At 29.4% G+C, this 13598-nt stretch overlaps 1 protein-coding gene across 1 annotated transcript in view; it reads left to right on the top strand.

The window, feature by feature from the left end:
- Positions 1 to 9780, top strand: part of LOC107452130 (uncharacterized) — a 109247-nt gene extending 99467 nt beyond the window's left edge. The window contains exons 8-10 of the mRNA XM_071180129.2: positions 1955 to 2203; positions 5046 to 5880; positions 7608 to 9780. Of these exons, the coding sequence (XP_071036230.2) occupies positions 1955 to 2203; positions 5046 to 5880; positions 7608 to 8173 (1650 nt within the window). The 3' untranslated portion in view covers positions 8174 to 9780. The remainder of the gene's footprint in view (positions 1 to 1954; positions 2204 to 5045; positions 5881 to 7607) is intronic.
- Positions 9781 to 13598: the final 3818 nt, after the last annotated feature.

Genomic DNA, 13598 nt, shown 5'->3' on the forward strand with positions numbered 1-13598 from the left:
TTCTCAGACAGTTTTACATAACGTAATTGGCCGCCAAAGTTTTATTAGATACAATTCCCCTCCACCACACTTGCTCCACACTCGAAATAACCCTTTCATTCTAATAACCAACATTCGGGACTATGCTTGTTAAAATTACTCTTGAAGAAATTAATCCTTTATGAATAAAAAAAAAGTATCTTTTGTCCCTTTAAGACTACAGAACCATGAAGATTACTGTAAGAAGATCCATTGCCAACTTAAGATTAGTAAAAATGTAGTCCCCACTTTTACCTATACAAGCATGAAGAAGACAGTTCCATTGTCACCTTTAGACTAGTAAGAAGTGTAGCTTCGAATTTATCCACGCAAGAGTAAGAAAGAACTAGTGAATATCTGTTTTCACCTTAAGACAAATAAGGGTTACCATTACTTTCACCTATAAAAGCATGAAGAAGAATGAAAGATCCGATGTCACCTTAAGATTAGTAAGATGTGTCGCTTCTAGTTTCACCTTCACAATGGTAGGAAAAAACAAGAGAGGATCGGTTTTCTCCTTAAGACAAATAAGAATGGCCATTGCTTTCACCTAGGCAAGCGTGACCAAGAATCTACTTAATTTTAAAGCTTTTTCTTGAAGAAATAATTTTACATAGAAGTTCTCGTGAGGTAGTTGCCCATGTGTATTATATCGACTCTTTTATGTCTGCTGCGCGTTCTTGATAGGATTGAAACATAAGGGTAGAAGTCACAGTGAAATACGACAATGCTTTTAATTTCAATGTTGTTATTTTACACTGTACTATAAATTATTGTTTTCACAGTTAGTATTTACCTTTTGTTCAGTCTCTTTCTTTAGCATTATTTTCCTAATAGTGGCACATGTAATGTTGACGTATAAAATCTCTTTCAATTGATTCTATTACTTGCAAACAAATCACCTTTCTGATGTTTGTCGGATAAACTTCTGGCATAATTTTATGTTTTAGTAGCATTTCAATAAGAGTGTTTTAAAACCTCTTATCATTTGTTTTGGTTATCTTTGTTATTTACGTTTTGTGCATTTGCAACCATTTTTCGACCTCAAAGGCAATAACACAAGGTGTTACATGTCAATAACTTTTAACACTGACGGATGAATAAAAAACATTTTAAGTGCATTTATGTGTTTTTATCATGTCTATTTAATGCTACTTAGGTTATCTATCACTTTTGAATTTATAATATGTTATTGATAGATTGTGAAAACATTCAAACAGTTAGAAATAGCCTTATCTATCATTTTAATCTGCTTGATGGTGGATAGTAATCCTTTTATTCTTTTTACAAATGTTGGGGTATTATAGTTATAATTTTGATAATGTAATGAATGAGATCACTTAAGAATTCTTTATTTGCATGAATGGAGATTAACATGAGAACATAAAAACAAGAAAAGTGTAAGAAAATGTATTTTTAAAAACGTATTTAAGGTCAATATATCTCATTTTAAAAAATTGAATTCAGTATGGAATTATACGCCTCAAAATCTAAATTTTTAATTATTAATATCTATTTAGTTAGATGCAAAAATCTTTTAACTCATCTTTTTTATTAACTTTTACTTATTAAAATATAATTTATAATGAAACAAATGTTTACCATCTCAAATTTGAATTCGAAGAAAATTCAAACGAAGGTATATTTATTTTGTCTCATTTGTACGATTTGCGCACAAATTATTTATGAACATATAACTAAAAATGTTTGCAATTTTGAACATGTAGCTTTAAAGTGAGAATAGTTAGTAGCATTTTATTTTCTCAAAAAATATTCACAATTTGTCATCTAATATTTTTCAATTTACATGCATTTAAAGATACATATTTTATCATTTTAGAAGTATCAAGCATTTAACATTTATAAAATTGCCATGAAATTTTTTCTTATCTTTTGTAAATAAACTGAATCAAACAAAAAAATGTTCTATTTATAGATATGGATATATTTCGTATCATTCTTTGTGCTGGTAGAGAAAGGTCCGCCCGATGGGAGAAGCGAGAATTCTTGTTCCATTAGTAAATTAGAAATTTACGACCTTGAAGATCACAAAGGAAATGTCACTGGACCTTCTACGCATATGGCAGCAGCTCCCACCCACCAGTTTTGTGGTGAGATCGGCCCAAAATTGTGTGCTCATGCTGCTGATTACCCACCTCAATTTCTTCCTGCAAGACCTTGTGAGGTAATCTTATAGCATTAGGCTCTATTTTTTTGGGTTGAAAACATCTTATTTTATATCACTATTTTCTAATAGGGATTGATTCTATTTAATAATTCCGTTCATGAGTATATGAGAGTTGCTTATCATTGGTGTAATTACGATGAGAGTAATTCAAATTAGATGTATATAGTTTTAAAATGCATGCTTTCACACAAAAGGATCTAGAATGCACCCAAAAAATATGTATAATTAGCTAAACTAATTTACAGAAAATTATAAACAAAATTAATATGATATTTAATAAAAAAATAAAACTTTTCTTTATTGATTAATCAATTAAAGAGAAATCTATATCAAAACCTGTTACAAAATTTGGCGAGAACCAGAAATTTGCATGTAAATAACTTAAATCCAGTAAAGTAACATGGATCAAATTGGTGGTGAATTTAAATGAAATTTAATCCTTCTTTAATAAGAGAGCCTACGATAGGGATGGCGAACCAATGGCACGCGTGCCATTTATGGCAAGCGACAAAATATTTTGGGCACGCCACCGATCACAATTGTTATTGCACTATGAATTGTTATTACACAAATGTTATTACACTATGAACCATATGTAACAATTAAATTAAAATTCACAAAAACAAACAAAATAATAAGAAATTATTAATGAAAAATTTAACAATTAATGCTAAAAAAAACGATTAATAACCATAAAAAACAAGCTAACAATAAATAACTAGCAAAAAAATCAACAGTCTTGCTTAAACAAATATCTTACAACTTAATATTTGTCATTTAATGTGCAATAACAGAAGTCCCACTGATGTTACTTTAAGTTTAATTACGCGTATAACTGAGACATTGCAAAATGTATTTTCCTTCCTATGTACATTAAGAATTTTGAGTTGATAGTATTTAGTATTATTATTTTCCCAATAGTCATGAAGTCAAAATTATTTAACGGCACGTCCGTGATTTCATTAAACAAATTTTTTAGAAAAAATGGCACGTTGGTGTATAAAGGTTTGCCACCCCTGCTACGATATATGCGTTGTGGTGTTACAACCAACAGGAAATGTGATGTGAGTTCTAAAAATTAATATCAAAACTTAATACAGAAATACACAACTTCTCTTATAGGAAATAAGAAACGAACTATCACTTTAGAAACAAAAATCAGAAGAAAAAAACAACAACATAGACTGCGCTTAAATTGATCAAGATCTTGAACTTATAGCTCGAGACAATTTTTAAAAAAAAAACCGGTCTGGTTTCTTGTTAAAATATGCTTAGTATGTTACAGCATATAAAGTGTACGTTCGTAACCCGTTAATGGCAATGTAGCCCTGACAGCTTCAAATAAGTTTTTATTTAAAGCATTTAAAATTACAGTAATTAAGATAAATTAATCACAAAAAATAAAGAAAAAAACATGTTTGTATACATAAGCATATTTTAATCTTATTAAATATTTATGAAATGTGTTTCCAATAACAGATATTAAATTAATATTAATAACTGAACTTTTGTCAAGAATGAAAAGAGAAAAAAAGTTTACTTTCTGGGGGTCGCAAAACAATGTTTAAGCGAGAAGAAAATAAAAACGTAATCGATTTCTGACAAATCACTACTAAAGTAAGCGGATTTATTTGTGTACCAAACAAAAGTGAGCTTTCGATTTTATTATCGGATCGTCACGTTCTAGGACTCAAACTTATGGTTAGAGGGGATGACCTGAAATACGTTAATTAATTAGTGCAGCAGACGATATTTTAAGTGACGAATTCAGACGCAAAAACTTACTTTCTCTGAATATACGCATTCAGCGGATTCGGATTCCTGATCCCTAAAATATAGAGGTTAGCTACAATCTGGGAAATATTGCTCCTATAGTTAGGTCAGGAGAGCGATCCAAAGTTTGGACCCCATAATGTTAATTTTATTTTTTGCGCATCACGCTATATCTCGAGAATTTTTTAAGTGAATTCAAAAATTTTGAACGCTATTATAAAATTCATTTATCATCATCATCATCATATAAATCATAAATTAGGGAATCATAAATTTGAAACCGTTGTGAAAAAGGTATTTTTATTTAGAGAAAGTACCTTTTTGTGTCTGATTTCGTAACTTAAAATATCTCTTGCACTAATTAATTAGCATTTACCCCCACGAACACTTAAACTTGACTCGTAGAACGTAAAATTCCGACCACTAGATAAAAAGTTATGCCAGATAATCTGTTTCTTTCTTTGGTGCATTGCACAAAACGTGAAAAACAGCTTGGTTGGAGGATAGGAGGCAAAAGGAGTTGAAAGATAATTTGTAACAACATTTTAAAGTATCATACGGCTCAAGCAGTTTCAACATTTTGTAAAACCACCAATCTAAACTAAGCTATTTTTATTTAAAAATATAATTTTTAGTTTGAATCTTAAAGTTTAATTACTTAAATATCTTTTAGAAAAATGATTGATGATTTTCTGCTTCTTACTCAAAACAAAATATTTTATTTTATCGTTACTAAATTTGGTTTGAAAACTTACTCAATTTGGTTTATCAACTTATTTTGGTTTGAAAATTTTTAAAGTGATATAGAGCAATTTAGAAAAATTAATTAACTTAGCACGATGTTCCAAAAATATTTTTGTTAAATGATTTGCTCATGTAAAAAAGCTCCACAATTTTATTTTCTTGAACATTAAATAAGATTGGAGTTTATTTTCTTAAAAAGCATATGTAAAATGATTAATTAGATTGAGGTTAGCAATTAGGTGAAATTTTAGCTACAGAAAAATCGACTAATAACTATTTTTTTAAAAAAAATAATGCTTTATTCATTATCTTTTATCCTTAGGTTCCTAGTGAGAGCTATCTTTCCTCATCATCTGAAATAATCATTCGTCATCGGTTCTTATCTTTTGCTTCAGAGTTGTTAACAAGTTCCACGAGTTCATTCACAGCACGTTACGAGTTCATCGACACCCGTCTTCAAGGTACACAAATTGACCACAGTGAATGCGATAGAAGATTAGACAGCAGGATCTCGAAGCAAGGCTCCTTCGCAAGTCCAAGAAATCTATTTTTATATGGTAGGGGAGGGAGGAAAAACCTGAACTGCATGTATCACTTTGTTGGTTTACCATCTGAAAGAGTGAGACTGACTTTCCGCAGAGCAAAGCTGAAAGGTGGAAACTCAATTTGTAAATATCACTTTGATCCAGTCTTACAGAGACACAGTTGCAGAACTTTCCCAAGTTCCCACGAAAGTGTAACTCTGAATCCTTGGGGCATGCTCAGAGCCTCAGAACACTGGTTGGGCTACTCTTCTCCGGTGGGTTGCTTCTGCAATGTGGATTTTGACGAAAGGGACCACCAGAATGTGGTTTTTGAGTCACTAGTGAGCAATGTTAAGCTGGATTTTGAAGTAACCGGTATGTCACATTTAGATGATTTCGAGGACTTTTTCTTTGAGGCGGAATATGAGTTTGTAAATTATACAAAGTGTGATAATGGACTTCGACGTCACAGGGGACCAAGTGGTGATGGAACTTTGTCCTTTAGAGTGCCGCCTATACTTTCTGAGGTGCCTTCTTCACATGGACCGTTGAGATGCAGATGGAAAATAGAAGCTTCGACAAATAAGCATTTATACTTGAAATTTAAGGGTTACAACGCTTCGATAGCTGAAGGTCAGCATATAATTACAATTCTTTTTAATAACACATTTGATAATCAAAAATGAATGATCATTATAAAAATCAAGGAAAGAACGAGGAGAGAGGAATATGTAGTTTACTGAGTTCTGATGAGAAATTAGAACTAAAAAGTTTCTGTCTTCCTTAGATTTAAAAAGTTTCAAAATAAATTACACGAATAGCCCTGATTGGAAAAAAACACAACAATCTCGACCTTTTAATGCACGTTAGTCCATTTTAAGTGAAATATTCCCACAAGTAATCGTTAATTCATCTCACACTGCGCAGTGTTGTTTCCAGAAATAAACGGTTATTATGATAAAAAAATTTCTATAGTTTGTTCAATCAGCAGTGACCTCTATTGACAAACTTGGTAAACTTTTTAAATTCTGCGTGAATAAATTGTTTTTAAAGCATAACTCAGCAAACTATATATTTCTATATCCTTCCTCCGCAATACTTTAACTGATAAATCTTCGGGCACTCAATGCCATTGATATATTTTTTTATTGATTAAAATAAATTATTTCTAAGTTTTATTGACTATTTAGGATGGTCCATATATATATATATATATATATATATATATATATATATATATATATATATATATATATATATATATATATATATATATATATATATATATATATATATAATTAGAAAAAAAATTGATAGGAAAACGTAAAGGTTTTCTTCATGGCGCATTCCCCTTTACAACAATGAAAGAGGCATTTCAAAATAAAGAATAATTATCCTGAGATAAAAAAATCATTCTTTATAATACGTCTATGCCTCTAAAAAATTTAAAAAAAAATGTAATTATAAATTTGATTAAGATGAAAGACAAAAAAAAGGAATAAAACTTACCAACATGAAATAAAATAAAATGTGTTAAAATTAGATATACTAATCTGACTATTAACGAAAATTACTTAGAAGAAAAAATATATTGAATATCCTTTAAGATTTATCATATATAATTATTGATAAAAATATATTTAAAGCAAATAACATTTCAGTGCTACAATCTGTGAAAAGACATTTAATTACGAAAAAACACTTAAGAGTAATTGGAAAATTCAAGCAACAAAGCCCATAATAGGTAGAGAAGTTAATAAAAAAACATTCAAATAGGTGATATATGTGTAGAGCTTTGCATACTAACGTAAACTAGGAATAGACCCATTTATTGGTTCTCCTTAAATTGACTGTTTATAAATCAGAGCCTACAAACACATATAGAAAAACATTTATAGACTTAATCCTTCATTCATACATTCTTATTAAATAGCGAAGTTTACACGTATTACCAGCAGTCACCTGGAGTTTCCATTGTAGGTCAGAGCCTAATTCAAAGGAAAAAAAAAGAAAACTGTTTATTACCCCTGACATAGAAATTTAAAACCATTTTATAGATGCAAAATTTTAGAAAATTTTATTTAATAAATATTTTTGATCCACTATACTAGGTCATTCAACCAAACTATTCCATTTTTCTGTTTTTAATATATACATATACTGTAATTTTGATTCTAAATTATTCAGCTGACTTAAATATTTCTGCCTATTCACTTGCAAATCCTATTGATCGTTTTATTTTACTACGTGTTTTTGACAAGGATTTATGTATAAAGGGTGGTTATTACTGTAAACCTTGCATAATATAACTATATATATATGATTCACTTAGGCGTTCTGATAGCATGTTTTCCTTTCAGAATGCCGTTTTGGAAGCCGTATTCTAGTGTATGTAGATCCACGCGGAAAACCTGTCGCCAATGCTTGCGTAGATAGTGAACAAGTCCGCAGAGAAGAAATCGTTGAGTTCGACATATTCTCACACATGTGGTATAATGAATCGAGAGAAGGAAGCTTTACCCATGACAGAGACAGAATCTTTATTGAAATGGTTGGACCACAAAACTATGCATCTTTCATTGTCCATTGGTTAGAAGTCACGCGGCCTTTTGTTAGGACTCAGTCTGGTCAAACTTTGAGAAATGTGGATTGCCTTTTTGAATGTCCAGAGATTGGTGCTTGTATTGATCCGGAGCTTTGGTGTGATGGAACAATGCACTGTCCATCAGGCTACGATGAGTCGCCAGAACACTGTAAATATTTCCCAATCACATACGTAGCTTGCGGGGCAGCTGCTGTATTTGTTGTGATAATACTTTTAGTGTGGTTCACAATCCGTAGATGGCGCTTAAGAAAACATTTAAAAAAGAAGAACATTCGTCAATATCCACCAGACCACTATTGTTTAGAAAGCCCAATGGGATGAAAACTTAATTTTTGATACGTGAGTTTAGGGTCTGAAACATCAAGTATTTGTGTGCGATGGTGAATGCTTGAAAAGTTCATGGAAATGTGGTGACTTCTTCGTTTTTTTATATTAAAAAAATACACGAGCAGTGTAAAAAAACATTAATAAACTGATTTTGTGTGTAATTTATGAAAAAAAGTGCTTGTTATTTTGGACAATATGGCTTCAGAACACCACATATCAAGATTGATAAAACCAAAATGATTTTTTGTGGCGTTACCAAAAGAAGGAAAATGGTTATGTTTATTGAATGCATAGAAATATTTTAAATCAAATTGAACTCTTGGTGCTGAATATTGCTCAATTTCAAAAGAATTAAAAGAGTAGTTTATTAGAACATATAATATTCACTTGTTCTTAGAGCAGATTCTTGATTATTTCAGAAATGAAATTATTCCGTTTTTGTGCATGTTAAATATAAAGCACCAAATCTCTACCTTAAATAAGGCATTTTAAAGATCTTTTTTTTTTTTTTTAGTTGAAAGTATTAATAAATTTGTTTCTTATCCTTTTTCGAACTTGAATATACTTCATATTCAAAAATCAATATTGTTTTCCAAAAAAAAAAATTCTTTTAATAAATAATGAGTCAGAAAAAAATACTATTCTCCTAGTAGAATTTGTTAATATTAACATGAACAGTTTATTTATTTTTAAGTTATGATATTGCAATTAAAAATTTAATTAAAGCAGAAAAAAATACTATTCTCCAAATAGAATTTATTATTATTAACTTGTACAGTTTATTTGTTTTTAAGTTATGATATTGCAATTGAAAATTTAATTAAAGCATTTAATTGCTTCAAAACAGAGTCCATTTCAATGATTATGATATCAAAATCGCAAAACATGTAACGCAATTCCTTTTTTTTTTAAAAAAAACACTAACAAAAGCAAAAACAATAAAAAGTAACCACAAGGCTCATAGTCTGATGTGTTATTTTTCTTGTGTAAAAACATGGTAATTTTAAAGCAAACTTTTGTACGTATTGTAAATAGTGTATTTATAAAAAATTTGTACGTCTTCAAAATTTTTGATACTACTTATAACTCATTTTAAAGACTACTTTATCGTAGTTTGTATTAGGAAACAATTTAAACGACATTTAAAAGAAATACTAGCTTTAAACGCATGCATAGTAACTTAATGAATGTTAATATAAACTTTTCTGTTTGACTTTGGATTAACTTGAATGCTTTAAAATTTTCTCTTTTCCTTGCAACAGTTTGGAAAAGTCAACAAAATGTCTATTTTAATTAATAAAAAAAATGACAATTTATTGTTATGCTGAAAATGGTGCTAAGTGCATGCAAAAGCTTTTTTCTCTAAACATAAATTCATTTTTAGAACTTTTGATTCTTATTGCCTGTTCAATTCTCTTCGCGTTTAACTTTCTTATGACATAGTATGAAACAACTATATTCAAAGTCATTAAAATGTTTTGAATTTCTTCTGAACAAATAATAATAAAACGCCATACGTTTTTAACTTTCTCTAATTTAAGTTTATGTAATTATTGTTACTTTGTAGGAATAGCTAATAAATAGTTTTTTTTAAAAAAAAATTAAAATCAGCATGCAGTCAATGCGGCTGTTGTCTCTTAATCCTTACCGAAAATACTTATTTCTTAGTGTGAAAAAGTTTTTCCTGTCAGTTTTAAGATTATATTCATGTTATTTTTTATGATCTCAAATGTGAAGAAATACGAAAATTAATTAAAATTTGACATAACATAATTAGATGTACCTAATGGTACTTATAAAAAAGAAAGTTAGAACTTTTTTTAGTTCAAAATATCAGAAATTGTGAATGGAAGAAAAAAAAATAATTAAGAACGGAAAAGAGTCGAAAAAAAATATTTACTACACAATATTATGTAGCATATTTTTCAAATTCATTACTGTTGAATTTAATGAAAGGTTTCATTCGAAGAATTTTCTTAAAATTATTATGAATGCAATTAATTATTAATTTCTATTAACTATTTTTCAATTATGGTAAAACAGTATATTTTTTATTTTTAATGTATGAAACTAATAGTTCATTTAAAACCCATCTCATCGACAATTTAAGAAAAAAAATAGATTACTGACATTATTTTTTTTAAAATGCAAAGTAATTTCATTATAGATACATCAGAACAAACTGTTACCAAATTTAACTTCATTCATATTTCATTTTCTTTCACTGAGATGAAAAGTGTTGTCAAAACTACCAGAACAAGGAAAAAAATTACCGTGTTTGCTCTCGGTAAATTTTGCGATAGTTCATTGGTAATGACTTTGCTAAAATTAACAATAAAATACGATTTTCTAATATGTGAGACAATTTGGTAAGTGTGGTTAAGTTTAGTGTGATACCATAGATCATGGCATAAAAAACCTTTATTCGATTACAATTATTTTTCAGTTGTGTATTTTTACTAAATGTGTGGTAATAAGAACTATAATTTTGAAAACCAGAATTTTCAATTAATTACTACCATACGAACGCAAAAATTACAAAATGAGTGGTTTAAATAGAGTATGTTTTGGTTTTACTAACCAGATTTATGATAATTTTTAATCAGAAAATTCATTACCATGCAGTGCGGTACTTATATAAGAATTTTTTCCCCCGTGCTTTGGTATGATGCCATTTGCTGCATTTAAAGTCCAACTGAATCTATACTAAAATTTGCAGGAAAAAACATCAAATATAAAAAAAAAAAAAAAAAAAAAAAAAAAAAAAAAAAAAACTGAGAAATATCTAGTGGAGGCATTTATAATTTCAATTCATTAATCTTATCAAAAAAGTATAAACAGTATTTTACTTTTTCTAGCGGATTTCTTAGGGAAATTAATATAATATATATAACTAAAGTGTGTACGAAGTTGGAAAAAAAATCCTTCAACCCTTTTTATGTTTGGAATATTCTCAAAAATTTAAAAATTGTTTACTTATAACTTATCTTTAATCTAGATTTATTTAACACATTATGAGGTAAAAGAGGTTGAAAAAAGATACGCAATTTTTTAAAACAAAATTTATGACATAATCATTAATGTTTCCCCTTTTCTAATGTTCTAATATCCTTTAGTAAGAAAATCAGCAGATTATACAAATAAAGAATATTTTAATCTAAACAAAAAATTGTTTTATTTCAAATAAATGAAAAAAAAGTAAAATATATTTTCTAAAATACTTTTCATTCAAGCAAAATAAATTGTTTTTGTTTTCCTTAACTTTTAAAATACGCCATTAGGTTTTTTTAAATTAATTTTCATTTGATAATTCTGTTAATTATACTTCTAATCAGTGTTAGGAAAAAAAACAGCCAAACTCAACCAGTTAGTTAGTTAAAACGTAAAACTGAGAGATTGCCTTCGATTATTTCTGTGGGAACTTTTAATGAATCAATAAAAAACAAATATTTGCTATTTATTTTATACTTATTACGATGACAATGATATTGGCACATTTAGAAAAAAAAGCATGCCAGAATAGGATAAAATTACAATATTTCTGCCTCTACGGGAGCAACAGAAAGCACAGTAAATGTTACCGAAGTGCTTCTGTAATGATTTTGGTAAAACTAGCAATAAAATATAGTATTATAATATGTTTTAAAATTTGGTAAATGTGATAAATTTTGGTAATCATGATACCTCAGAGCATGTCATAAAAACAATTTATTCGACTAAATATACGATTTAGATCTGTATGTTTCACTAAATTGTGTGGTTATTAAAAACTACAGTTTGGAAAGAGTTTTCGGTAAATATTTAGCGTATGAATGAAAAAATTACCAAAAAATGGTTTAAGAAACGTATATTTTAGCTTTATTAACCAGATTTGTTTTTCCTGAACTTTCTTTACCATATAGTGCGGAAATTTTACCAGAATCTTTTTTACCGTGTATGCTGATCAATATTGCGCAAGTTGTGAAACCTTAAAAATAATTTGATTAACCCTTTATTTACGGTCGACACAAATGATGGATCAGAATAGCTAGTGTTATCATGTCAAGCACCGTAATCAAAATGTTATTTGAACCTTGTTTTCATTCAAGTTGCACTTTAAAAATGATTACTAAAAATTCATGTATTTTACTTAATTATTAACGAACTCATTCTCAGGAATATACTCTGAGTGTCAACTTTCAATGTGATTCTGATCAAACTTTTCAATGTGATGAAATTAATTTTCAAATTGAAGACATTACTATCTTCATTTGCTTGAGGATAGTGATTTAGTCAAACACATTGCATATAATGTGTCGCATCAATAAAAGCAAATGATTCGCAAATACAACATTAGATAAAATAAGCATGAAGTAAGCAGCTTTCAGTCACTGTCAGGAATCGTACCCTAAGAAATCGCTTAACATTTAAGCATACTAACCTCTGTATCATCCCGTCATGCAGAATAAATTCAAATGGCTTTAAAATTAAACAAAATGAATCTTGAGAAATTCCTATATTATACTGAGCTGAGATGATATACGAATGAGTAAACAGTACCTTTAAAAATCTGTGATTTTTATAACAAAGTGATCGTCAAAAATAACGAAATATAGCCTTATAATTTCTCAATTGTTTTAAATAAGAGTTTATTTCTGTCTGTGTAAACCACAGTATTAAGTGGGAGAGAGAAGAAGTAAAATGTTAGGTAATATGTTAAAATTCGTCGTCTTAGTACCGCCAACTATAGAATTTGAATGGCAATATGGTTCAAATTCATCCAAAATTTCAAACAGTGTATTAAAAATATTCTTGTTATGTATGTTGCATAAAAATAAGAGAAACTTGCATAATTTAGACCTCTGGTATTTTTTACTCAGTATTTAACAGCTACTTTTTATTTCCATTATCCATGCTTGTAAATAGAAAGAAAATACACCGAAGAGCCATTACATTATGGTCACCCTCCAAATGCAACAATGGGCTCGCCCAGGTTTTTATGGTTTCTCGCCCAAAAACAATGTTTTCATGGGGTACATTAGGACCCATAATCCTCATAGAACAATCCCTGACGTCTGTAAGTTACTTGAACATAGTTGCAGACCAGGTTCCCCCATTCATGGCAGCAGTTTTTCCTGCTGGGGATGGTGTTTACCAACAGTATAATGCACCATATCATAGGGGTCGAATCGTCATGGATCGGTTCGGGGAACATTCCAGTGACTTTCAAGTCCTGTCTTGGACCCCAAATTCACCTGACCTTAATCCAATCGAGCATTTGTGGTCCTACTTGGAAAACCAAATTCGTGCTGCCACGTTACCCCCTTCAAATGTGAGGGAATTGCAGGACCAGTTGGTGAGCGCTTGGTACCAGATACGTCAGACTACCTATCAGCACCTTGTGGAATCAATGCCACGGTTGGTGCTAGAGGGCTAAAGG

Source organism: Parasteatoda tepidariorum, chromosome 1 (genome assembly GCF_982258835.1).
Source record: "Parasteatoda tepidariorum strain Cologne lab strain chromosome 1, Ptep-v5.0, whole genome shotgun sequence".
NCBI classification, from domain to species: Eukaryota; Metazoa; Arthropoda; class Arachnida; order Araneae; family Theridiidae; genus Parasteatoda; species Parasteatoda tepidariorum.